This window comes from Cervus canadensis, chromosome 17, assembly GCF_019320065.1.
Source record: "Cervus canadensis isolate Bull #8, Minnesota chromosome 17, ASM1932006v1, whole genome shotgun sequence".
In the NCBI taxonomy this organism is placed as follows: Eukaryota; Metazoa; Chordata; class Mammalia; order Artiodactyla; family Cervidae; genus Cervus; species Cervus canadensis.
In genome coordinates this window covers 7,874,216-7,901,721 of record NC_057402.1, presented here as the reverse complement: position 1 = coordinate 7,901,721, position 27,506 = coordinate 7,874,216, and the positions used below count along the sequence as shown (strand labels likewise).

The following is a 27,506-nucleotide window of genomic DNA, read 5'->3' as shown; positions in this document are numbered from 1 at the left end:
GGTGACTCTCATCTGCTCGAAGATGAGCCCACTGTGGACCTTCCTCTTCGTGCTGTCAGCTCCCAGCGGTGAGTGTCTCTGGATCAGACATGGGCACGTGGGGAAGCTGCATCTGAGCCCGTGAGTCACGGTGTTTCTCTCTGTCCACAGGGGTCCTGTCCCAGGTGCAGCTGCAGGAGTCGGGACCCAGCCTGGTGAAGCCCTCACAGACCCTCTCCCTCACCTGCGCTGTCTCTGGAATCTCATTAAGCAGCAATAGTGTAGGCTGGATCCGCCAGGCTCCAGGGAAGGCGCTGGAGTGGGTTGGTGCAATAGGTTATAGTGGAAGCACATGCTATAACCCAGCCCTGAAATCCCGGCTCAGCATCACCAGGGACACCTCCAAGAGCCAAGTCTCTCTCTCACTGAGCAGCGTGACACCTGAGGACACGGCCGTGTATTACTGTGCAAGACACAGTGAGGGGAAGTCAGAGAGAGCCCAGACAAAAACCTCCCTGCATGGGGGCCCACGACCACCAGGGGGCGCTCAGGGCCCACCACGTTCAGGACTGCGCGCAGGAGCAGGTGCCCCGGGGGGGCCAGGAGGGAACTCTTGTTTGAATCTGGTTTTCTCGTCCCGCCCAGCGATTCCCTGGAAACCTCTTTTGTGTCCTCACTGTTCCATTTTTGTGGTCTATACTGCTTTCATTAATCTTTACGTAGTTTTTGTTTTGCCTCTAAGTTAGTTGTGTGTGTGAGTGTATATATATATATAGAGATAGACAGATCTGTCTGTATGGATCATATAACAACACACACATGTAATCCAATACTCAGTAATTGTGTGTTTTCTGTTTTATTTTTCTTCTTGTCAAAGAGGTCAATACAACTCTGAGTCTCACCATCAGTTTTTTTATTTATTTACTTTTTATTGAAGGATATTTGCTTACAGACTTTTACTCTTTTTTGTCAAATCTCAACATGAATCAGCCACAGGTATACATGTATCCCCTCCCTTTTGAGCCTCCCTCCCATCTCCCTCCCCAACCCACCGCTATAGGCTGATACAAAGCCCATATTTGAGTTTCCTGAGCCATACAGCAAACACCCATTGGCTATGTATTTTGCGTATGGTGATGTAAGTTTCCATGTTACTCTCTGCATGCGTCTCACCCTCCTCCCCTCCCCCCATGTCCGTAAGGCTCTTCTCTACCTGTTGCTCCATTTAGTTCCGTTCAGTCGCTCAGTCGTGTCTGACTCTTTGTGACCCCATGAATCGCAGCATGCCAGGCCTCCCTGTCCATCAGCAAACTCATGTCCATTGAGTCACTGATGCCATCCAACCATCTCATCCTTTGTCGTCCACTTCTCCTCCTGCCTTCAATTTTCCCAGCATCAGGCTCTTTTCCAATGAGTCAACTCTTCGCATCAGGGGCCCAAAGTATTGGAGTTTCAGCTTCAACATCAGTCCTTCCAATGAACATCCAGGAGTGATCTTCTTTAGGATGGACTGGTTGGATCTCCTTGCAGTCCAAGAGATGCTCAAGAGTCTTCTCCAACACCACAGTTCAAAAGCATCAATTCTTCGGTGGTCAGCTTTCTTTATAGTCCAACTCACACATACATACACGACTACTGGAAAAACCATAGCCTTAACTAGATGGACCTTTGCTGACAAAGTAATGCCTCTGCTTTTTAATATGCTGTCTAGGTTGGTCATAACTTTTCTTCCAAGAAGTAAGTATCTTTTTATTTCATGCCTGCAGTCACCATCTGCAGTGATTTTGGAACTCCCAAAAATTAAGTCTGCCACTGTTTCCACTGTTTGTCCATCTATTTGCCATGAGGTAATGGGACTGGATGCCGTGACCTTTGTTTTCTGAATGTTGAGCTTTAGGCCAACTATTTCACTCTCCTCTTTCACTTTCATCAAGAGGCTCTTTACTTCTTCTTCACTTTCTGCCATAAGGGTGGTGTCATCTGCATATCTGAGGTTATTGATATTTCTCCCGGCAATCTTGATTCCAGCTTGTGCTTCATCAAGCCCAGCATTTCTCATGATGTACTCTGCATATAAATTAAATAAGCAGGATGACCATATACAGCCTTGACGTATTCCTTTTCCTATTTGGAACGTCTGTTGTTCCATGTCCAGTTTTAACTGTTGCTTCCTGACCTGCATACAGGTTTCTCAAGAGGCAGGTCAGATGGTCTGGTATTCCCATCTCTTTCAGAATTTTCCAGAGTTTATTTTGATCCACACAGTCAAAGGCTTTGGCATGGTCAGTAAAGCAGAAACATGTTTTCCTGGAACTCTCTTGCTTTTTCGATGATGGGGTGGATGTTGGCAATTTGATCTCTGGCTCCTCTGCCTTTTCTACAACCAGCTTGAACATCTGGAATTTCTTAGTTCATGAGCTCTTGAAGCCTGGCTTGGAGAATTTTAAGCATTACTTTGTGAATGTGTGAGATGAGTGCAATTGTGTTGCCCTGTAAATAACTTCTTTAGTACCAGTTTCCTAGATTCCATTTTCTCCATTACATATACATTAGAATATGATATTTATCTTTGCTTTCTGGCTTACTTAACTCTGTGTAATAGGTTCTAGGTTCATCCACCTCATCAGAAGTGATTCAGATGCATTCCTTTTTATGGCTGAGTAATATTCCATTGTGTATATGTACCACAACTTCTTTATCCATTCATCTGTCGATGGACATCTAGGTTACTTCCATTATCTAACTATTGTAAAAAGTGCTGCAATGAACACTGGGTTACATATGTTTTTTTCAAGTTTGGTTTCCTCAGGGTATAATCCTAAGAGTGAAGTTTGGTCATATGATGGTTTTATTCCAATTTTTTCATGGACTCTCCATACTGTCTTGCTGGAGAAGGAAATGGCAACCCCCTCCAGTATTCTTGCCTAGAGAATCCTGTGGAGGAGGAGCCTGATGGGCTGCTATCCATAGTGTCACACAGAGTCAGACACGATGGAAACGACTTAGCATGCATGCATGCATTGGAGAAGGAGATGGCAACCCACTCCAGTATTCTTGCCTGGAGAATCCCAGGGATAGAGGAGCCTGGTGGGCTGCTGTCTATGGGGTCGCACAGAGTCAGACATGGCTGAAGCAACTTAGCAGCAGCAGTAGCATACTGTCTTGCATAGTCGCTGTATCACTTTACATTCCCACCAACAGTGCAACAGCATTCCGTTTTCTCCATGCCCTCTCCAGAATTTATAATTTGTAGACTTTTTGATGATGGCCGTTCTGATGGTGTGAGGTGATATCTCATTGTGGATTTGATTTGCATTTCTCTAATAATGAGTGACATTGAGCATCTTTTCATGTGTTTGTTAGCCATCTGTATGTCTTCTTTGGAGAAATGTCTGTTTAGGTCTTTTTCCAACTTTTTGATTGGGTTGTTTCTTTCTGGTGTTGAGTTGTGTGTGCTGCTTGTATATTTTGGAAATTAATGCTTTGTCAGTTGTTGCATTTGCTATTATTTTCTCCTGTTCTGAGTGTTGCCTTTTCACCATGCTTATAGTTCCCTTTGCTGTGCAAAGGCTTTTAAGTTTAATCAAGTCCGACATGTTTACTTTTGTTTTTATTTCCATAACTCCAGGAAATGGGTCACAGAGTATCATGCTTTGATTTTTGCCATCGAGTGTTCTGCCTATGTTTTCCTCTAAGAGTTTTATAGTTTCTGGTCTTACATTTAGGTTTTTAACCCATTTTGAGTTTATCTTTGTGTATGGTATTAGGAAGTGTTTCTGATTTTATTCTTTTACATGTAGCTGTCCAGTTTTCCCAGCACCATTTATTGAAGAAGCTCTCATCGCTCCATTGGATATTCTTGCACCACTTGTCAAAAATACGGTACTCCTAGGTGCATGGGTTTACTTTTGGGCTTTCCATCTTCTTCCATTGTTCTAAATTTCTGTTTCTGTGCCAGTACCATGCTGTCTTGATGACTGTAGCTTTGTAGTATAATCTGAAGTCAGGAAGGTTGATTCCTTCGACTCTATTCTTCTTTTTCAAGACTGCTTTGGCTATTCAGGGTCTTTTGTGTTTCCACATGAATTGGGAAATATTTTGTTTTAGTTCAGTGAAAAATGCCCTTGGGAGTTGGATAGGGACCACATTGAATCTGTAGATTGCATTTGATAGTATAGTCATTTTCACAATATTGATTCTTCCCACCGAGGAACATGGAATATCTCTACATCTGTTTATGTCATCTTTGATTTCTTTCTTCAGTGTCCTATTATTTTCTTTGGAGAGTTCTTTTGTCTCCATAGGTAAGTTTATTCCTAGATATTTAATTCTTTTTGTTGCAATGGTGAATGGGATTGATTCCTTAATTTCTCTGAGTTTTCATTGTTAGTATATAGAAATGCAAGTGATTTCTGTATATTCAGTTTGTATCCTGCAGCTTTGATAAATTCACTAGTTTGCTGTCATAATTTTCTGATACTATCTTTAGGGTGTCCTATGGACAGCATCATGCCATCTGAAAATAGTGAGAACTTTACTTCTTCTTTTACCATCTAGATTCCTTTCATTCTTTTTCTTCTCTGATTGCTGTAGCTAGGACTTCCAGAACTATGTTGAATAACAGTGGTGAAAGAGGGCACGCTTGTCTTGTTCCAGATCTCCAGTTCATTTGAGGCACTCAGTCACATCCGACGCTTTGTGACACCCTGGGTTGCAGCACACCAGGCCTCCCTGTCCACCAGCAACTCCCGGAGTTTACACAAACTCATGTCCATTGAGTCAGTGATGCCACCCAACTGAAAGGCTGCTGAACCATGAAAGAGGCTGGGATTTTTGGCTTCTGGAGGAGAAGGAATCAATCCGGGCCAGAGACGAGGCTTGAACGCTCAGAGCTTTGGTGTAATAAGCTTTTATTAAATTATAAAAGAGATAGAGAAAGCTTCTGACATATACATCAGAAAGGGGCAGAAAGAGTGCCCCCTCGCTAGTGTTAGCAATGGAGTTATATACCTTTTAATTAGTTATTACAATGAATCAAAAGAGTGTCTGGAGGTTGTAAAGATCTTACCAAACCCACTCCAGTAATTTACATTTTAAGATAACACAATTAGCCAGAGGGTTTTCAGGAAGGAAGAACTGTCCTCAAGCAGGATACATTGTTGTTATAGAATCCTTTTCACACAGTTTAAACTGAGTTGTTTGTTGTGTAATCATCAGTTCCAGGCTTAAAGATAAAAACGTTTTATGCGACTAAGACTAAGGAATGTTGGGGGGCAGGGGGGAGTTTGTCCTTTCCACCTGCATGAGAAGTCCAGCCCAGCCCCTTATCTCCTCCTCAAGAACCTCAGAGCACTCTATCCTTGGGGACCCCAGAGTTCTCATCAACCAGCCTAGGAACTGACTCCCTCAGAACCATCTCATCCCCAGTCGTTCCCTTCTCCTCCTGCCTTCAATGTTTCCCAGCATCAGCGTCTTTTCAAATGAGTCAGCTCTTTGCATCAGGTGGCCAAAGTATTAGAGTTTCAGCTTCAACATCAGTCTTTCCAATGAATATCCAGGCCTGATTTCCTTTAGGATGCACTGGTTGGATCTCCTTTCAGTCTACGGAACTCTCAAGAGTCTCCTCCAACACCACAGTTCAAAGCATCAGTTCTTTGGGATCAGGGTTCTTTATACTGCAACTCTCCCATCTACACATGACTACTGGAAAAACCACAGCTTTGACGAGACAGACCATTGTTGGCAAAGTAATATCTCTGCTTTTTACTATGCTGTTTAGTTTGGCCATACTTTTTTTTCCAAGGAGCAAGCGCCTTTTAATTTCATGGCTGCAGTCACCATCTGCAGTGAATTTGTAGCCCAAAAAATAAAGTCTGTCACTGGTTCCAACTGCTTCCCCATCTATTTGCCATGAAGAGATGGCACCAGATGCCGTGATCTTAGTTTTCTGAATGTTAAGTTGTAAGCCAACTTTTTCACTCTCTTTTTTCACATTCATCAAGTGGCCTGATCTTAGGGGGAATGCTTTCAGGTTTTCACCACTGAGAATAATGTTTGCTGTAGGCTTATCATATATGGCCTTTACTATGTTGAAGTGGTTCCTTCTATGTCCATTTTTGAAGAGTTTTAATTATAAATGGATGCTGAATTTTGTCAAAGGCTTTTTCTGCATCTATTGAAATAATCATACGGTTTTTATCTTTCAGTTTGTTAATATCATGCATCACATTGATTTATCTGCACATACTGAAGAATTTTTGCATTCCTGGAATAAACCCAACTTGATCATGGTGTATGAGCTTTTTGATGTGTTGCTGAACTCTGTTTGCTAAAATTTTCTTGAGGATTTTTACATCTATGTTCATCAGTGATATTGGCCTCTAGTTTTGTGTGTGTGTGTTGTCTTTCCTGGTTTTGTTATCAGGGTGATGGTGGTCCTGTAGAATGAGTTTGGAAGTGCTGATACCTCTGCTATTTTTTGAAAGAGTTTTAGAAGGATAGGCACTAGCTCTTCTCTGGGCATACCAGACCACCTGACCTGCTTCTTGAGAAACCTGTATGCAGGTCAGGAAGCAACAGTTAGAACTGGACATGGAACAACAGCTGGTTCCAAATAGGAAAAGGAGTATGTCAAGGCTGTATATTGTCACCCTGCTTATTTAACTTCTATGCAGAGTACATCATGAGAAACGCTGGGCTGGAAGAAGCACAAGCTGGAATTAAGATTGCCAGGAGAAATATCAATAACCTCGGATGTGCAGATGACACCACCATTATGGTAGAGAGTGAAGAGGAACTAAAAAGCTTCTTGATGAAAGTGAAAGAGGAGAGTGAAAAAGTTGGCTTAAAGCTTTACATTCAGACCTGAGATCGTGGCATCTGGTCCCATCACCTCATGGGAAATAGATGGGGAGACAGTGGAAACAGTATCAGACTTTTTTTTTGGCGGGGGGGTGGGGTCTCCAAAATCACTGCAGATGGTGACTGCAGCCATGAAATTAGAAGATGCTTACTCCTTGGAAGAAAAGTTATGACCAACCTAGAGAGCATATTAAAAAGCAGAGACATCACTTTGCCAACAAAGGTCTGTCTGGTCAAGGCTATGGTTTTTCCAGTGGTCATGTATGGATGTGAGAGTTGGACTGTGAAGAGAGCTGAGCGCCAAAAAATTGATGCTTTTGAACTGTAGTGTTGGAGAAGACTCCTGAGAGTCTCTTGGACTGCAAGGAGATTCAGCCAGTCCATCCTAAAGGAGATCAGTCCTGGTGTTCATTGGAAGGAGTGATGCTGAAGCTCAAAGTCCAGTACTTTGGCCGCCTCATGTGAAGAGTTGACTCATTGGAAAAGACCCTGATGCTGGGAGGGGTTGGGGGACGGAGGAGAAGGGGGCGACAGAGGATGAGATGGCTAGATGGCATCACCGACTTGATGGGCATGAGTTTGAGTAAACTCTGGGAGTTGGTGATGGACAGGGAGGCCTGGCGTGCTGCGATTCATGGGGTCGCAAAGAGTCAGACATGACTGAGCGACTGAACTGACTGAAATGTTTAATAAAATTCTCCTGTGAAGCCATCTGATCCTGGGCTTTTGTTTTGGGGGAGATATTGATTATAACTTCAATTTCAGTGCTTGTAATTGGGTTATTAATCATTTCTTTTTCTTTCTGGTTCAGTCTTGGAAGATTGAACGTTTCTAAGAATCTGTCCATTTCGTCCAGGTTATCCATTTTACTGCCATGTATTTGTTCATAATAGTTTCTTACAATCCTTTGTATTTCTGCATTCTCTGTTGCACCTCGCCTTTTTCATTTCTTATTTTATTGATTTCATTCTTCTTTCTTTTTTCTTGATGAGTCTGGCTAAAGGCTTGTCAATTTTGTTTATCTTCTCAAAGAGCCGCCTTTTAGTTTTATTAATCTTTACTATTGTTTCTTTCATTTCTTTTTAAATTATTTCTGCTCTGATGTTTATGATTTCTTTCCTTCTGATAATTTTACTCTTCTTTTTCCAGTTGTTTTAGGCATAAAGTTTGGTTGTCCGTTGGATGTTTTTCTTGTTCCTTGAGGTAGGATTGTATTGCTATAAACTTCCCTCTTAAAACTGCTTTTGCTGCATCCCATAGCTTTTGAGTTGTGTTTTCATTGTCATTTGTTTCTAGAAATATTTTGATTTCCCTTTTGATTTCTTCAGTAACCTGTTGGTTATTTAGAAATGTGTTGTTTAATCTCCATGTGTTTGTGTTTCTTACAGTTTTTTCTTGTAATTGATATCTAGTCTCATAGCATTGAGGTCAGAGAATGCTTAATATGACTTCAATTTTCTTAAATTTATTGAGGTTTGATTTGCGACCCAAGATATGGTCTATCCTGGAGAATGTTCCATGTGCACTTGAAAAGAAAGTATATTCTTCTGCATTTAGATGGAATGCCCTGAAGATAATCTAGCTAATCTCAGCATCTCTTCTAATGTATCATATAAGACTTGTGTTTCCTTATTGATTTCCTATTTTGATGATCTGTCCATTGGTGTAAGAGGGGTGTTAAAGTCTCCTACTATTATTGTGTTCCTGTCAGTTTCTCCTTTTATGTCTGTTAGTGTTTGTCTTAAGTATAGAGGTGCTCCTATGTTGGGCGCATAGATATTTACAATTGTTATGTCTTCCTCTTGGACTGATGTCTTGATCATTATGCAGTGTCCTTCCTTATCTCTTGTAATCTTCTTTATTTTAAGGCCTACATTGTCTGATATGAGGATTGCTACTCCAGCCTTCTTTTGCCTCCCATTTGTATGGAATATATTTTTCCGTCCTCTCACTTTCAGTTTATGTGTGTCTTTGGGTCTGGAGTGAGTTTCTTATAGACAGACTATACATGGGTCTTATTTTCATATCTGCTCTCCGACAGTGTCTTCTGGCTGGAGCATTTAGTCTATTCACATTTAGAGTGATTATTGGCATGTATGTCCCTGTTGCCATCTCCTTAGCTGCTTGTGGCTCACGTGTAGACCTTCTATCCCCCTGTGTTCCTTGACTGTACACGTCCCCATGAAACTTGCTGTGCAGCTGGCTTGGTGGTGATGCATCGTCTTAACTCTTGCTTGTCTGAAAAGATTTTTATTTTCCCATCAACTTTGAATGAGATCCTTGCTGGGTCCAGTATTCCTGGTTATAGATTTTTCCTTTCAGTACTTTGAATATATCCTGCCATTCCCTCCTGGTCTGCAGAGTCTCTGCTGAAAGATCAGCTGTTACGCATACTGGGTTTCCCTTGTATCTTACTTGTTGCTTCTCCCTTGCTGCTTTTAGTAGCCTTACTTTGTGTTTAGTCTTTGCTGGTTTGATTAATATGTGTCTTGGGGAGTTTCTCCTTGGGTTTATCCTGTATGGGACTCTTGGTGCCTATTGGGTTTGATTGAATATTTCCTTTTCCATAGGGGAACTTTTCAACAATAATCTCTTCAAAAATCTTCTTATACTCTTTCTTTTTCTCTTCTGCTGAGGGGACTCCTATAATTCGAATATTGGTGCATTTGAGATTCTCCCAGAGGACTCTGAGGCTATCTTCAGTTCTCTTTATTCTTTTTTCCTTATTCTGCTCTTCAGAACTTATTTCCACCATTTTATCTTGCAACTCACTGATACGTTCGTCTGCTTCAGATACTCTGCTATTGATTTCTTCTAGAGTATTTTTAATTTCAATAATTGGGTCATTTGCATGTTTACTCTCTAAGTCGTTAATTGCTTCTTGCATTTTTTCCATTTGGTTTTCAAGGTTTTGATCACCTTTACTATCATTATTCTGAATTCCTTTTCAGCTAGTTTGCCTATTTCCTCTTCATTTATTTGGAATTCTGTGTTTCTAGCTTGTTCTTTCATCTGTGTAGTATTTCTCTACCTTTTCATTTTTTTTTTTTTTTAATTTATCATATTTGCCGTTTCCTTTTACCAGGCTTCAAGGTTGAATTTTTCTTCCTTTTGGTTTCTGCCCTCCTAAGGTCGGTCCAGTGGTTTGTGTGAGATTCATATAGGGTACTATTTGTGCTGAGTTTTTGTTTGTTTGTTTTACCTCTGATGGGCAAAGCTGAGTGAGGTGGTAATCCTGTCTGCTGATGACTTGGCTTGTATTTTTGTTCTGCTTGTTGTTTAGATGAGGGGTCCTGCTACTGGTGGTTGGGTGATGCCAGGTCTTGTATTCAAGTGGTCTCCTTTGTGTGAGTTCTCACTATCTGATACTCCCTAGGCTTAGTTCTCTGTATTCTAGGGTCTTGGAGTCAGTGCTTCCACTCCAAAGGCTCGGGGCCTGATCTCTCATCAGGAACAAAGATTCCACAAGTGGTTCATTATGGTATTAAGTGAGATTAAAACAAACATCCAAAAACGAGAAACCAAATATGAACCCCAGAAAAATGGCAGTTACAAAATCAGGCAAATAATAATTAAAATGATGGAATAGACACATATACATATATATCCATGAGCAAAGTCAAAACAATCCAACAAAAATAGAGTACCATAGGATGACCTGTGGAACAAAGGGATTCAAAAACTATGTTTACCAATTAAGAACAAAATTAACTAAAGCACAAACTGGAAAACAAAACTAAAGCAAGGTGCCAAATGTGGAATAGAGCAATGAAAATAGAACTAACAAGTATTTTGAGGGGAAATGAAAGAAAGAATGAATAGATAAGCAAAGTTAAATAGAGGTAGATAAAGAAGTTTTATAGACACTAAAGATTAACTGCAAGGGGAAAAGAACAGTAGGAAAAGCAAACAAATGGATAAATGTAGAAAAAATAATAATAGGTTTAAAAAACTAAAATTAAAAAGAGAGAGAATAAAAGGAAAATTCCCTAGAACAGCTAGAGCTGAACATAGAAGCAGAAATTTATAACAACAATAAAAAATGTGACTGCAAAAAATGGGAGTGGGGAGTTTAAAGTTTAATTAGATTTCATAGCGCTGATAAAATCAACAACTACAGCACGGAGGAAAACAAAAGAAAAAAAAAAAAGAAAAAATCTAAAAGAATCTACAGATCAAGTGTAAACATAAGACTAACAGACGCTTTTCTTGAGTCACTTCTATCAGAGTCCTTTCCCTTGCTGGGTGTCCTCAATACCTAGGATGCGCTCCGACACTGCTGATCTCCGGCCCTGCTGTCGGGGCAGCTCAGATCCTAATCTGGTACTTCTCCTCTGTGTTCTTGCCTCCAGTGTTCACAGCTATCAGAACTAGTGCATTTTCTTTTGCGGGAGCTCTCAGTGACCTTTTATGTATTCCATAGACACAGAGTCTGCCTAGTTGATCATGTGGATTTAATCTGCAGGTTGTACAGCTGGTGAGAAGTTTCTGGGTCTTCTTCCTTACTCACACTACCCCTGGGTTTCAACTGTGGTTTTATTTCCACCTCTGCATGTGGGTCGTCCACTGGGGTTTGCTCCTGAGGCTGCCCTGGAGGACTTGGGCTTGCCCCTGTGAGGGCCAGGTGTGGAGGTGGTGCAGCCACTTGGGTTGCAGGGGTTCTGGCCACACCAGGTACTCAGGGGAGTTGGCAGCTAGGGTAGCAGGAAATATAGTGCTCTAGAAGGGTATGGCAGCCAGTATTGGCCAAAACACTCCAGGATTCTTGCCTGGAGAAACCCCCTCCCTGACAGACAAGCCTGGCAGGCCACAGTCTACAGGGTCACAAAGAGTCGGACACTACTGAAGCAACCCTGCACGTACAGATCCCAGAGTTCTTTTGTCTGTGGCAGCTCTGCCCCAGTGAGAGCTGGGCATGACGGTGGCAGAGCTGCTTGGCTTGTGGGGACCCTGGCAGCTCCGAGTGTGCAGGGACACAGACTGCGTCCACCGCAGGAGTTATGGCCCTACCAGAGTCTTATTCTGAGTGTCTTGTAGCTTCTGATCAGAAGCCCTCTTTGGCCAGTCTTTCTCCATAGCTCCACCCGTTCAGGCACTTAGAGGGCTCCCTTGCCTAGGGCTCTTCTCTGTTGTTCAGCTTTTCAGTCAGATAGAGGGATCCCCCTGCCTAGGGTCCTACTCTGTAGATCGGTGCGTCAGGCGCTTGATGGACCACCCTCTCTATTATTCAGCAGCCAATACTGGTGTCTGGGGAAAGAGAGGCTTTGGTTATGGCTCCACCCCTTACACGTGACTCAGCAGTATCACTTTGCTTCTCTGGCTGCCCAGCTTTCCTCCACAGGCACTTCCACCATAATCTCTTCCCTTACAGCCCCTCAATCCGACTCTCTGCCGTCAACAGCAGCCCTCGCCCTGGGATTGATCCACAATCCCTATAGTCCAGCTCCCAGCCACTGCACCTTCCAGGGGACCTGCATCCCTGCCCAGTGTATGTATGGCTGTGGCAAGGACTGCCTGATTCTCTTTCAGTTAGGCTGTCACAGATCAGTTGTTTCACTCTCAGCCTTAAATGTTCCTCCTTTGACTCAGACAATTGCCCTAATGTGGAGAGCAGACCCCTGCTTCAGTTCCCCCACCTGCTGAGGGCAGACCCAGTCCTATGAACACTCCTGTTTTTCCCCCTAGTTCCTTCATCCTACCGAATTTTGCGTGGGTCTATATATCTTTTCTGTTGGTCAGGTACTCCTGTCCATCTCAGCAGATGTTCTGCATGCACTTCTTTTTCAGAAGGTGTATTCCTGATGTATGGGTGGATAGAGACATGCTCCACCTCCACCTACTCCTCTGCCATCTTGTTCTCTCCCTACTGATTCTAATTTTCATTGAAGTAGGGATACTTTTATACACACACACACACACACAAAATATACTAATGACACCAACTCTATGGCAGAAAGAGAAGAAGAACTAAAGAGCCTCTTGATGAAAGGGATAGAGGAGAGTGAAAAAGTTGACGCAAAACTCAACATTCTGGAAAATTAAGATTATGGCATCTGGTCCCATCACTTCATGACAAATAGAGGGGGAAAAAATGGGAACAGTGACAGACTTTATTTGGGGGGGCTCCAAAATCCCTGCAGATGATGACTGCAGCCATGAAATTAAAAGACGCTTACTCCTTGGAAGAAAAGTTATGACCAAGCTAGACAGCACACGAAAAAGCAGAGACATGACTTTGCCAACAAAGGTCCGTCTAAGCCAAAGCTATGGTTTTTCTGTAGCCATGTGTGGATGGGAGATTTGGACCGTAAGGTAAACTGGGAGCCAAAGAATCGATGTAGAGCTGCGGTATTGGAGAAGACTCTTGAGAGTTCCTTGGACAGCAGGGAGATCCAACCACTGCATCCTAAAGGAAATCAGTCCTGAATATACATTGGAAGGACTGATGTTGAATCTGAAACTCCACTACTTTGGCCACCTGATGCAAAGAACTGACTCATTTGTAAATACCCTGATCCTGGGAAAGATTAAAGGCAGGAGAAGAAGGGGACAACAAAGGATGAGATGGTTGAAAGGCATCACCGACTCGATCGACATGAGGTTGAGCAGGCTCAGGAGTTGTTGGTGGACAGGGCAGCCTGGTGTGCTGCAGTTCACGCGGTCACAAATAGTCAGACACAACTGAGCGACTGAACTGAACCGACTGACACGCATATTACTCAAGAGTTAAAATATTTTTCTGCATCATTTTTCTTTTCTCTAAGGAATTCAGTAAAACAGTTGAGTCTCACCATAATTTCAAAACTGTTAATTATCCTAAAAGAAAAGATGAGATATTTAAACATTTTTAATTTTTGTTTTGTTTTTGTACATGAAGAAGTCACTTACCCTCCTTCTTACAGTCAAACTGCAGTTAGAATCTGCAGCATGCAGTGTTAAAGACTCTAGTATCAGAGATGCCCAGGGCTGCATATTCAATGTTTATCATTATTGACAGATTCTGTATTGCAAATTCACCTATATGCTAGGTTTATTGGCACCTTAATGTAAATATCATCACTTTGTGTACTTATATAGACATTTAAATATGCATTTTTATATATGCACTCCTCATCTGAATGCCGAGTTCCAAAGAATAGCAAGGAGAAATAAGAACACCTTCCTCAGTCATCACCACAAAGAAACAAGAGGAAAATAATAGAATGGGAAAGACTAGAGATTTGTTCAAGAAAATTAGAGATAACAAGGGAATATTTCATGCAAAGATGGGCAGAATGAAGGACAGAAAAGGCATGGGTGTAACAGAAGCAGAAGATATTAAGAAGAGGTGGCAAGAATACACAGAAGAAGTATACAGAAAATATATTAATGACCCAGATAACCACAATGGTGTGACCACTCACCTAGAGCCAGACATCCTAGAGTCAGAAGTCAAGTGGGAGTTAGGAAGCATCATTACAAACATAGCTAGTGGAGGTGATGGAATTCCACTTGAACTATTTCAAGTCCTAAAAGATGATGCTGTGAAAGTGTTGCACAAAATATACCAGCATATTTGTAAAACTCAGCAGTGGCCACAGGACTGGAAAAGGCCAATTTTCATTCCAATCCCAAAGAAAAGCAATGCCAAAGAAAGTTCCCATTACCACACAGTTGCACTCATCTAACACGCTAGTAAACTAGTGCTCAAACTTCTCCAAGCTAGGCTTCAACAATACATGAATGGAGAATTTCCAGATGTTCAGGCTGGATTTAGAAAAGGCAGATGAGCCGGACATCAAATTGCCAACATACACTGCACAAAAGGAAAAGAGAGTTCCAGAAAGCCACCTACTTCTGCTTCACTGAGTATGCCAAAGACTTTAACCGTGTGGATCACAACAAACTGTGGAACATTCTTAAAGTAATGGGAATACCAGACCACCTTACGTGTCTCCTGAGAAATCTGTATGCACGTCAAGAAGCAACAGATAGATCTGGACATGAAACAAGAGATTGGATCCAAGTCAGGAAAGCAGTCCGTCCAGGCTGTATGTTGTCACCCTGCTTAATTAATGTATATGCAGAGTAGATCATATGAAATATCAGGCTGGATGAAGCACAAGCTGTAATCAAGATTGCGGGGAGAAATATCAATAACTTCAGATACCCAGATACACCACCCTTACGGCAGAAAATGAAGAACTAAAGAGCTCCTTGATGAAGGTGAAAGAGGAGAGTGAAAATGGCGGTTTAAAGCTCAACGTTCCAAAAATGAAGACCAGGGCACCTAGTCCCATCACTTCATGGCAACTAGATGAGGAAAAAATGGAACCCATGACAGGCTTTATTTTCTTGGACTCCAAAATCACTGCAGATGGTGACTGCATATATGAGATTAAAACACCCTGGCTCTTTGGAAGAAAATCTATGACCAACCTAGACCACATACTAAAAAGCAGAGAAATTACTTTGCCAACAACGGTTCATCTAGTCAAAGCTATGGTTTTTCCAGTAGCCATGTATGGATGGGAGATTTGGACCATGAGGAAAGCTAGGAGCAGAAGAATTGATGCTTTTGAACTGTGGTGTTGGAGAAGACTCTTAAGAGTCTTAAGGACTGTTAAGAGTTCCATGGACTGCAAGGAGATCAAACCAGTCAATACTAAAGGGAATCAGTCCTGAACCTACATTGGAAGGGCTGTTGCTGAAGCTAAACCTCCAATACTTTGGCAACCTGATGCAAAGAACTGATCCATTGGAGAAGACCCTGATGCTGGGAAATATTGAAGGCAGGAGGAGAAGGGGATGACAGGGCGTGAGATGGTTGGATGGCATGACCAACTCCATGGATATTACTTTGAGCAAGCTCCAGGACTTGTTGAAGGACAAGGAAGCCTGACTTTCTGCAATCCATGTGGCCCCAAAGAGTCAGATATGACTGAGTCACTTATATGATGCCACCCTTATATAAATCACACTTATATGATGGCCAGTTCTTTGAGTTACTCAACAAACACACATACAAGCCTAGTGAGGTCAGTCAAGGTGGTTCCATCTGACCTCAACTTTCTTGAAGTCCACACTCCATTCTGAGCTTATCTGGATCATTCATACGGGGAAATACAGAGGTCTTCAGGAGGACTTTTCCATTTCCACCTGAGAGGAAGGGGAGCTGAGCTGAGATGGGGATGGGCAGCAGGGGGGCTATGGAGGACGGAGACTCTGGGCTCAGAAAAGTGGACCTGCCCTGGGATCTGTCTCCAACCCATCTGGGAGGCCCAGTGCTTTCCCACCCTATGCTTTCCAGTCATGTAAATTCAGAAGGCTCCCGTGGGGATCCTGGGATGACCAGGCATAGTGTGACCGTGGCCTCCTTGGACTTTCAGGGATAGAGCTCTTAAATGAAATTCCTCTTCAAGCTCCAGGGTAAAATCCAACCCTGGGCAGTGGGAGCTCACTGCTCTCCCTCACGCTGGGCTGAGGTCTCAGCGAAGGCAGAGCGTGGTCTCGAAGAAGATGAGGCTTCTTCCAGAGCAGATGGGGTCTCCTCTTCCTGGTGACAGCTCCTCAAGGTGAGGGTCTCAGGTCAGACATGGGTTTGTGGGGATGGCTGTGACTGGGGTAACTGACAAAGCCTGATTCTCCTTGTCCACAGGTGTCTTCTCTCAGGGGGAGCTGCAGATCCTGTCTAGCACTAGTGAAGCTCTAGCGGACACGTTTCCTCACCTGTGCTATTCATAGCTCTGGTTACTCCATCACCAGTGGACATGACTGCAGCTTTTTCTGTCTGGCACCAGGGTAGGGCTGCTGTGGATGGGGAAATATACAACACAGGGACACTCACTACAAACCGTCCCTCAAGACCCGCACAAACATATCCCGGAACACATCCAAGAAGCAGTGATCTCTGCCACTGAGCTCTGTGGCCACCAAGGGAACAGCCTTGTATTGCTGGGTGAGACACACAGGCGTGTGAGCCCAGACACACACCTTCCTGCAGGGAGGCAGGAGGGGCTGGTTTCAGGGCCCTCAGGGCCCTCAGGACCCCCAGGGCACCCTCAGCGTGCACCGGGTCCAGCCTCAGCACCAGCTACATGTGGAGGATGAGTCTGCTCTCCTGCCACAGTCTGTGGTTTCCTCTCCATCTCTATTTTCCATGGAGCCCCCTATAGTTATAACCAATTGCCAACAACTCAAATTGAGAACCTTTGCAGTAATAGGAGGACACGTTCTCACCTCACCAGGGCCAAAGGGTCATGAGGACACGTTCTCACCTCACCAAGGTCCAGGGTCATGAGGGTTCTCACCTCACCAAAGGCACGGGGTCATGAGGACACGTTCTCACCTCACCAAATGCATGGGGTCATGAGGCCACGTTCTCACCTCACCAAGGCCACAGGGTCATGAGGACACGTTCTCACCTCACCAAAGGCATGGGAACATGAGGACACATTCTCACCTCACCAAGGCCACAGGATCACCTGTGGAGGGAGAAACGACTGTCAGTGTCACCAGGTGAGACCTGAGGAAGACCAGGGAACACGGGGAGTCTCTTCCAGTCAGACTCAGAAGACAGACCTCAACAGGAATCCCAGACGGGCCAGCACACTGCATGCATTTTATACGAGAAAACTTGATTTTACGGGATTCTTTAGGGACCTGAAGAAGAAAACAAGTGGTCTACAAACGATTTTAATCTCTAACTGAGTTCTCTGTCACATCCCCATCCAGACTCATTTCTCATCAGGAATGATTGAAGGTGTCAGGATAACTCTTGTTCCCACACTTGGTGTCTTCCGTCCACTAAAGTGCATGCTTCACATCCCACTCATTAAATTCCAGAAATGAAAGCAAATGTGAGGTGAGGTCATGAGCATGATGATTCACCTGATATGGGGTAGGAGAAGGGAGTGGGGGGCAAGGGAAGAGGACTCACAGAGGGTCCAGAGGGGGACATTTGGTGAGAAGGGTTTGCTCACTGTTGTGATTGTCTGGATGAGCAGGTATGTCATATATTCAAATGCAAATGTCCTGAAAATGCACCAGTGTGAACCCTGGGTCTCTAGACATTCTCCAGGAAACACTAGAATGCAACAGGCTCTCACATGTTCTCACTACAAGAAAGGGTCCTGCAGACCTCACTAGGCATATCCCACTCTGTCATGGAGCAGGTTCAGGGGAGAATTTTGGTCCAGGGTGAGTATCACAAGCCCAGGCACTAGGGCTCACACCTACCAGATACAGTCTCTTGGACACATTGCACAGTCCTTGATGATTCTGCTTGTGATTTTATATGTGATCCATGTAAATGCATTAACATTCAAACCTAAGTGCTTTATTTATTTATGTGTGCAAAAATGAAAAACTATGATGAGCTTTGAAGTTCTCCCAAGATATGGCCACGTAATAGAACAATATCTTGCCAAATCTTGTAGCAGCCAACGCACTACCCAGTATACTCACAGGTGCAATGGGGCACTTCCTCCTCTGTCAGTGTCCAAACCCACATCCAGCTACATAGTCAGGAGACAAGCAAATAGCATCCTCCCTCTGCTGATGAAAACCTGCCCAACCCTGACCCTGCAGCTCTGGGAGTGGAGCCCCAGCCCCGGGATCCAGGTGCTCCCATTCAGGGATCAGGACTGCACACAGACCACTCAGCATGGACTTTGGACTGGGCGGGGTTGTCCTTGTCGTGATTTTACAAGGTGATTGATGGAGAACAAGAGATCCCGAGGATGGCAGTGGATGTGAGTGAGGGAATCAGTGGGTGTGTGACAGCCTCGTGACCAGGATGTCTCCGAGTTTGCAGCTGTCCTGTGTGAGGAAGAGCTGGTGGAGTCTGCTTGGTGCAGCGCGGAGAGGGGAGGGGTGACTGAGACTCTCCTGCGCAGCCTTTGAACACACCTTCAGTCATTACTGCATGGCCTGGGCCCGCCAGCATCCAAGGGAGGGCCTGGAGTAAGTTGGATCTGTCTATCCTGGTAGTGGCAGCACCTACCATGCAGACTCTGTGAAGGGCCGATTCACCAATTCCAGAGACAGTTCCAAGAACACAGCTCTCTGCAAAGGAACAACCTCAGAGCAGAGGACACGGCCATGTATCACCGCGCAAGACACACAGTGCGGGGGAGGCAGCGTGAGCCCAGACACCAGCCTCCCTGCGTGGGGCTCCGTGACCACCAGGGGGCACTCAGGACCCACCGAGTACAATGCTGAGCCCAGGAGCAGCTGCACGGGGGCTGGGGGAGTTTGTGGTTAGAACCCCCGCATTAACTCTCCTGCCCTCATCTCTACCAGAGGCCCTCTGCTCTATGCTAGTCTGTCGTTACTGCGGTTTGTTTTTCTTCCAGAAAACGATATTGTTATTTATGAATTTTCTTCTATTTCTCGAAGGAGTTCCAACCACACCATAGTTATCAAAGAGAGATTGAAATTCTTGAACCTGGTGACTGTCCGGAGAAGGCCCAGGGGATTGCAAACATGTACAAGCTACTGCTATTCTTTGTTTTTGCAGATGTGAAAGGAAGAGCCGCTGCCTGCAGCTTTCTGTCAAGGGCACAAAGTGTCTGAATCCTTCAGCTTGCAGTGGGATAGGCTCTGATGACGGAGGGCCCAATACCGCACATGCAATGACCTCATTGCTCACGGATTCCATGTTTTTAAATTCAGGCACTCGGTATTTGCCTCCCGAAAGGAAAATGCTTATTTTATTGACTGTTTTACATGGACATTTACAACGCGGCCAGTACTTAAACCACCCCAAATCACACATACATTTCCTCCTGAAGTCACTCAAATCTATGCCTTCTTGTTTCAACTCCTATTGTGTAAATTAGTGCCTTTTGTGGTCAACTAATGTCATGTTTTTTTAAATTGTCATGCTATTACTTGACAGTTTGCCTGTTTATAGCAGTCCCATCATATCCTGAAGTACAGACTAGAGTCCTTAACACATGATGCTGTGTGCTGACTTAAGTAGAAAACATCAATGACAGATAAGCTTCATTCATGTACAAATTATACTTCTGGGGATGTGATCTTGAAACTAACGTCAAATATGAATATGACTTTGAGACAAGGATTGCAAATCTCACTTTTGTTATTTGAGGCAGCCTTGAAACTTCGCTCAGTGCCAAATATAGATGGTAAGACAGAGATTTATGGCCAAAAAACACTGGTAAGCAGACTAGATGGGAAATGACTATGAGAAGACTTCCAGTTCAGGGGGATCTAGCTGCACTGTCTCCAGAGAATTCTTGGTAAAGGCGATCATACAATCACATATCACCTGGAAGAGAGCAGGTGTAAAGGGTTGCATTAAAGATTGAGGGTGATCAGAAGTCAAGGGTAAGAATTCTCACTAACCCGACTTTTAGGTGTCTTGATAAAACCAGGCAAAGATGGACACAGTGAAGTATTTCAAAAAGCCTGATTTATATAGTCAAGTGGTCCTTGTCACATTCAAAGTCACTGTTTTTCTTCTGTCTTCACTGCCATAATTCTCTGAAAGTCAAATGTTTAATCAAAAAGCACATGAAGTTATTCTGTTTGTTTCTCTTCTTGCTGGCATCTCCCATCTGTGAGCATCTCTCAGGTCTGAGGCATGTGGAATTATGGGGTGATGTCTGTGAAGTGGGTGTCTCATAGTTTTTCCTTCCCCAAGTATTCCTGAACTGGAGTCGTTTTTCATGGATTCAGTCAGGCCTGTGTTGCCCCATCAATCATAGAACCAGCTGCATAGAATTACTTCTTCATGACAACTTGTTTTTAAATTTACATGACCACCCAAGTTATTAGTTATCTAGTATCTAATAAAATAAGTTTATAAATTGGTATATAAACCATACAATTTATAAACATTTCATGGCATGAATGGTTCTACTGTTGAACTTCAAATCTTTCCTCCACTATCACAAAGATCTGCAAGTCCTGTTTTTCTGGAGTCCAGTCCTGTCCTGTTTAAGGCAGCATTTTTCACTTGAATAGTCAGACTAATGTTGTACATATGGAAATGATGTCAATGTATCACCAGAGTGATATTGTCCCCCAGGGTACATTTGTCAAAGTTTGAAGGCAAGATTGTTTCTAACACATGGGAGAGGTGCTATAAGTACCTAGTAATCTAGTTGGGAAAGTCCATGGGTGCTTCCAGACATCCTACAATGCACAGGACAGCACCCACAGCACAGGGATATCTAGCCTCAAATATTGATAATGATGAGGAACTCTGAATTAAAACCTCATATCGGAGGACTTCTTGGGAGTCCAGTGGCTAAGAGTCTGCCTTCCAACGCAGGGGATATAGGTGCATCCCCGGTCACAAAGGTAACATCCCACATGCCAAGGGGCGACGAAGCCTGCACACCGCAGCTAGAAAGCAGAGCCCACCCTGCAAGTGGAGAACCCGCACGTCGAATTGGAGAGCCACGTGACAACTAGGACACAATGCTGCCACAGAAAGAAAGGAGAGAAAGAAAGAATAAACCATTAGAAAGACCTGGTATCTGGTCAAATGTCACTAAAATGTTGAACTGCAGAAGGCATATTGCTGGGCTTAAATTACTCTAAGTGGTAAAGTGAAATACAAAAACCCTCTGAAGTTCTGTGCACTCAGAGACACCAGTACACACTCCTCTATGTGTATTTTTGGGATGTGAGCAGTGAGGGAGCTGAGCATGGACCCAACAGGAGAACGGGGCTGGGGAGGTCTTGGCGGAGACCTGGGACTAGGGAGGGAGCTCTACATTGTCTGCATGGAAAGTGCAGCCTGAAGCCCAGCTCCGGTTTGGTCCAACCGGAGTCATGAGGAACAAGGCTGGGCCAAAGCAGACGTTATTGTCTTAATATTTACAACTTCGCCCCTGTGGGTGTATAGAAAATAACTGCTTCAGAACTTTGCTTTGGAATGATAGTTTAGCTCACAGGTAACAAATAGATTTAAAACACATGATGCATATATCAAAAATTTCATTTACTTTGGGTCTAGAATTCTTTTACCTGTAATTTTTCAAACAATATTAATATATACAAAATATATTGTCATAAAAATGACTTCAACTTCACCAGAGAGAGTCCAAACTGTGAACTTTTTCCCATCAATAGAGCACGACAGCCAGGAAAGGTCCTTACTGGCTTTCAGAAAGAGCCACTGAAACTGGAAAATCTATTGATCAGGTAAACTTCCAGAGAAAATCTGAAGCAAAAGGGGGAAATGGAAAAAAGAAAAGAAAAGAAATAAGATAAAACAAACAGGAACTTCAATTTTGTCCAACTAGAAGACCAGAAGGGGGAGCTCTTATGCCTGACAATGATAGCAGAAACCAACAGAAAGGACAACGCCTCTATTTTCCTTACAAAACCTCACTCAATGAGAGCTTGTCAAAATAAGCTGGTGAAAAAGCACGGTCTCTGGGTACGCTATAGCCCTCAAAACTTCCTTTTCTCTCAATAAATATTTACTTCTGCATCGCTGCTGGAAGTTTTCTTGTGTTTCCCGTTGTTGCAGACCCCAAATTGCAATTCTTTGTTGATTCCCAAGAAGCTTAATTTTCTGAAATAACTAACTGGCAGTCTCCTTGGTTCAGGTCAACACTGGTCTTAGCCTCCCTGCTACTTTGTGTGTTTTCTCCTGCAATTACTCCGCAGGTCACTGAGAAAGACATTTGTGCCAGAAACTGCTACATCTTCACCAGGTGGTATATCCCCTGCCCATCAGGAGCACAGAGCTGAAATTCATTTCTTTTCGTCTCTTGCAGACTAGCTGTTGGCCACACTCTCTGTTATAAACAAGCATTTTCCAGGAATGACTGTGAAGTGACAATCACAAGAGAAGGGAGGTGGCTGGCAAAGAAACGCTGAACTGGTGGGCATACCATCACCAGTGTTTGTAATGAGACTAGATTTTCCAGGCTCCATGGAAGAGGGTGGAATGGATGGGATATAAGAACCAGTTTTCCCTTCTTCTGAGTTCTGTGACCACCGAGGACACAGCTGTGTATTACCGTGTGAAAGACACAGAGAGGGGGATTCAGTGTGAGTCCAGACACACACCTCCCTGCAAGGACGCAGGCGGTGCTCAGAGCCCAAGACCAGTGACAGATCCAGGGTGACTGGGCAGGCGCTTCCCCTTGAGTCAACAAGTTCCTTCAGCTCCCAGTTCCCGGCTGTCCTCAGGGACATTTCTGGCTGTGTTGTTTCTGGGTCTGATGGGCACACGCTCTCCACAACCTCTAACGTCCACAAACACTCTGTGAGAATGTGTACTCTGCTCTGCTTAGTCTGTGTGTGTGTGTTTAATGCCTAAAAAAAGAGAAAAGTCAAGGAAGTCCAATTGGTCTATCATATTTTTCAGGATATCTGTTGCATTATTGATTTTCTCTCTGAATGATCTGTGGGTTGATGTTGGTGGGGTGTAAAAATCTCCTCTTATTATTGCATTGCAACTAATTTCTCCCTTTGTGTCTGGCAGTATTTGCTTTATATATGTAGATGCCCCTGTATTGTAGGCATATATGTTAAAGTGTTTCATATTCTCATTTTTTGATTCTTTTATCATTGCATAGCATTCTTCTTTATCTTTCCTAAGGCACTTTGGTTATAGTCTATTTGTCTGATAGGAGTGTTGCTACACCTGCTTTCTTCCCATTAAGATTTGCAAGAAAAAGCTTTCTTAATTCTTTGTTATTCGATCTATGTGTCTCTCAACTTAGAATGGGTCTAGTGGGTGCAGTCTATTATAGGGTCTTATTCTATTATCTGATCCGCTTCTACGTTTTTTGATGAGAGAACTTAGTTCATTGACAACTAAAGTAATTGGTGATAAGTATTGTCATTTTACAGCTTCCTTTGTGACTCAGCTGGTAAAGAATCCACCTGCATTGCGGGAGACCTGGGTTCAATCCCTGGGTTGGGGAGATCCTCTGGAGAAGGGATCTTCCAGTATTCTGGCCTAGAGAATTATCCATGGGGTCGCAAAGAGTTGGACATGACTGAGCGACTTACACTTTCACTTTCGTTGTCATTTTAAATCTTGCTTTTTGGGTTGATTTTCTATTTTTCTATGGTGCTTTCATCTCTTTTTTTCTTTTGTGGTTTGTTAATTTTGTTTTGCATTATCATTTTGTTTTTTCTTTTTGATATCTGTCAATCCATGATGTTTTTGATTTGCAGCATTCATGGTTTTCTAGTATGCTATCCCATAAACATATCTATTATATTTAGACTGGTAGTCATATAAACTCAAGCATATCCTAAAAGATGTGTGTTTTCTTACTCTCCTTCCTCACATTTAATTTTTATTTTGATGTCCTACCTTACATCTTCGTGTATATCTTTTTGCTCTTTGTAGTATTATAATCACTTTCACATATTCTAATTTTTAAATTATATATACTGTCATATTTAAGAGATTTTTCAAACCTTTTATGGATTTGCCTTTCCTAGTCTGATTTTCTTTTTCCTATAAGTTGTTGCTTCTTTTTTATTTACAGAAAAATTAATATTTATGAACATTTTAGTACTGCTGTATTTTTTTCTTTCATTTTTTGCCTGTCTGAAACGTTTTTTATCACTCTTTCTCTTCTACATAATAATCTTGTGGACAGAGGCCGCTGACTTTCACTCCCTTCTGACCTGCAGAGTTTCTATAGAAAAATCAGCTGATAGCCTTCTCAGTTGCCTGGCAACTGACTGTCATCTCTTGTGCTGTCAGGATCCTCTCTTTATCTTTAACTTTAGTCCTTCTCATTATGATGTGTCTTGGAGTGGGTCTGTTTGAATTCCATTTCTTCAAGACTCTTTGTGCTTCCTGTGCCTAGGTATATGTTTTCTTCTTTAGGTTTTCCAAGTATTCAGTCATAGTTTCTTTGAATACATTTTCAATTTCCTGTTCTATTTCTTCATAATCTGGGATTGCATTATGCATAAGTTGGCATGCATTTCATTATCCCAAATATCTCACGTGTTGTTTCATCCTTGGCGGGGGCGGGGAGGGGTGGGGGTGAGTCGTTTTGCTGTTTTGATTGGCTGGTTTCCATTATTCCACCTTCCAGATCACAAATGTGATCTTCTGAATGATTTGGTTTGCTATTCACTACCTTGAGATTCAGTTTTTATCTTGGTGATTAAGCTGTCTACTTTTGATTGGCTCTCTTTCTAGTTTCTAATGAGTGACCCACATTTTTTATCAATAGTCTTTCTTAATTCCCTTAGAGTATTTATCACCACTTTTTTGAACTTGGGGTCTGGTAGACTGGATGAGTCTGCTTCATTGGTTCTTTCAGGAGATTTCTCTCAGTTATAGTAATTGGGAATTGTTTCTCTGCTTTTTCACTTTTTTGTGAATTTAGTTCAAACGGTTATCTGCTGTGATCTCTAAGGGTTATGTTTATGAAGAGGTGAGCATGTATAGATTGTGAGAGACCAATATTTATGGTGTGAGGGCTGTTTTTCTATGGATGCTTTCCGCATCTTTCCTCATGATGTGCTGCCCCTTGTTCCTTTGATAGGAGTGTGTTCCTGTCAAAGTGTGTCCCTTTGACAGAAAGTTGTGGCAACAAGAGCCTTGCTGGATGTTCAACAGGGCTCCTTTTGGCTCTGTGGCTGCCATAGCCCTGTTGGGGGCAGGGTATCCTCTCCAGTTTTGGAGTAGGATCCCCCAGATCCAGACCTAAGTTGTGGTGTGTTCCCTCTGGGAAAGGAACCAGTGCATGCTGTTTCCCATGAGCTGTCTGCCATGATGTGTTATTCTGCAATCCTGCCTGTCTCCTAGTGTGTGCATCCTCTGAGTTCACTGTTGCTGGCGCTTCCCGGAGGGGCTGAATGCATTGTAGGAATCCCTGTAATTGACTCAGAGGTACCTCAGGCAGGCATGCACAGTCCCAGTCTCTCGACCTGCTGGCTGGGTAATGTGCTAAAGCCATCTTCCGGCACCTCTTTTGGGAGTAGCTGTAATCAGCCCAAATGTCAGCCCTGCTTCTCTGAACAGGCCCACAGATTTGCCAAACTCTGGCAGCCAGAGCCATAACTCTATGAGCAGACCAACAACAGGGCTCCCATTTCTTGCCCACACTCTGTCCTGCACACATCTCGGTTTCAACCCGAGCCCCACTCACTGTTTGTGAGAGTTTGCTGCTGTGAGCCAAGAGCTACACCAGGATTCATGACCTTCAGAGGAGAACATTTCAATCTGGGGCCAGAGACAAGGCTTGATTCCTTGCAGGTTTTGTGTAACAGGGATTTATTAAAGTATAAAAAACATAGGGACAGCTTCTGACATAGACATCAAAAGGGGGCAGAAAGAATGCCCCCTCACTCTTTTTTAGCCAGGTGTTTTATGTCTGTTTCAGTTCAGTTCGGTGCTCAGTCATGTCTGACCCTTTGTGACCCCACGGACGGCAGCATGCCAGGCTTCCTTGTCCCATCACCAACTTCTGGCGCTTGCTCAAACTCACATCCATCGAGCTGGTCATGCCATCCAACCATCACATCCTCTGTCGTCCCCTTCTCCTGCTGCCTTCAGCTTTTCCCAGCATCAGGGTCTCTTCCAACGAGTCAGTTATTCACATCAGGTGGCCAAAGTATGGGAGCTTCAGCTTCAGGATCAGCACTTCCACTGAATATTCAGGAATGATTTCCCCTTGGATTGGCTGGTTGGATCTCCTTGCAGTCCAAGGGGCTCACAAGAGGCTTCTCCATCACCATAGTTCAAAATCATCAACTCTTTGACACTCAGTTTTCTTTATAGTCCAACTCGGACATCCATACAGGACTACTTCAAAACCATAGCTTTGACCAGATGGACTTTTATCGGGAAAGAAATGTCTCAAAAACCACTACAATATTGTAAAATAATTAGCCTCCAACTAATAAAAATACATGGAAAAAAAAAAAAGAAATGTCTCTGCTTTGTAAAATGCTGTCTAGGTTGGTCATAGCTTTTCTTCCAAGGAGTAAGTGTCCTTTAATTTCAAAGCTGCAGTCACCATCTGCAGTGATTTTGGAGGCCAAGGAAATAAACTTTGTTACAGTTTCCTGAGGAACCTCCTCCTGGGGACGGTGACCTGCAGTGCTTGTGGTCCCCACGTAAGAGGGAGCCATGGGGGAGACACTGGGTAACATGACTCACGTTCTAGTCCATGTTACTCTGCTGACCATGGTTCCAGTTCCTGCACATGCAGGGCTCCAATCAACACACACGCATTCCCTTTCACTCCACAGGTCAGAGTCTGAAATCAGTTTCACTGGATTGGAATCCAGGTGTGGCAGGACCACACACACCTCAGTCTCTCATGGAGCGCTGTGGTCTGAATGCTTCTGTGCCCCCCAGGAATGTTGTCATCGGTGCTTAGGTCATGAGAGTGAATTCTCCATAAATGGGGTTCGATTTGCTCTAAGAATCCCCAGAGAACATGCTTGCCCCCCTCTGCCTGGTGGGGACCCCAAAGGAAGGTACCTGGTGTGAACCAGGAAGGGGGCCCTCACCAGAAGGCAGCCTCACTGGTGTCCTGACCTGGGGCGTCAAGCCTCTAGGATTGCGGGAAATAAAGGCTTGTTTACAGACCACCCACCCAAGCTCCGGTATGCACTCTGAAAGGATGAAGTCAGGGACAATCTGCTTCTTTGCCGTGTCCAGTCTAGAACTTCACTGCCTGCATCCCTGGCTCTCAGGCACTCCCTTCCTC

General features: G+C 43.5%; 1 gene segment (V, D, J or C); it reads left to right on the top strand.

The window, feature by feature from the left end:
- LOC122455152 lies at positions 1–6,443 on the top strand. The segment is given in 3 exon segments: positions 1–68; positions 151–456; positions 6,404–6,443. Coding segments are annotated over 3 exon segments (357 nt in total).
- Positions 6,444–27,506: the final 21,063 nt, after the last annotated feature.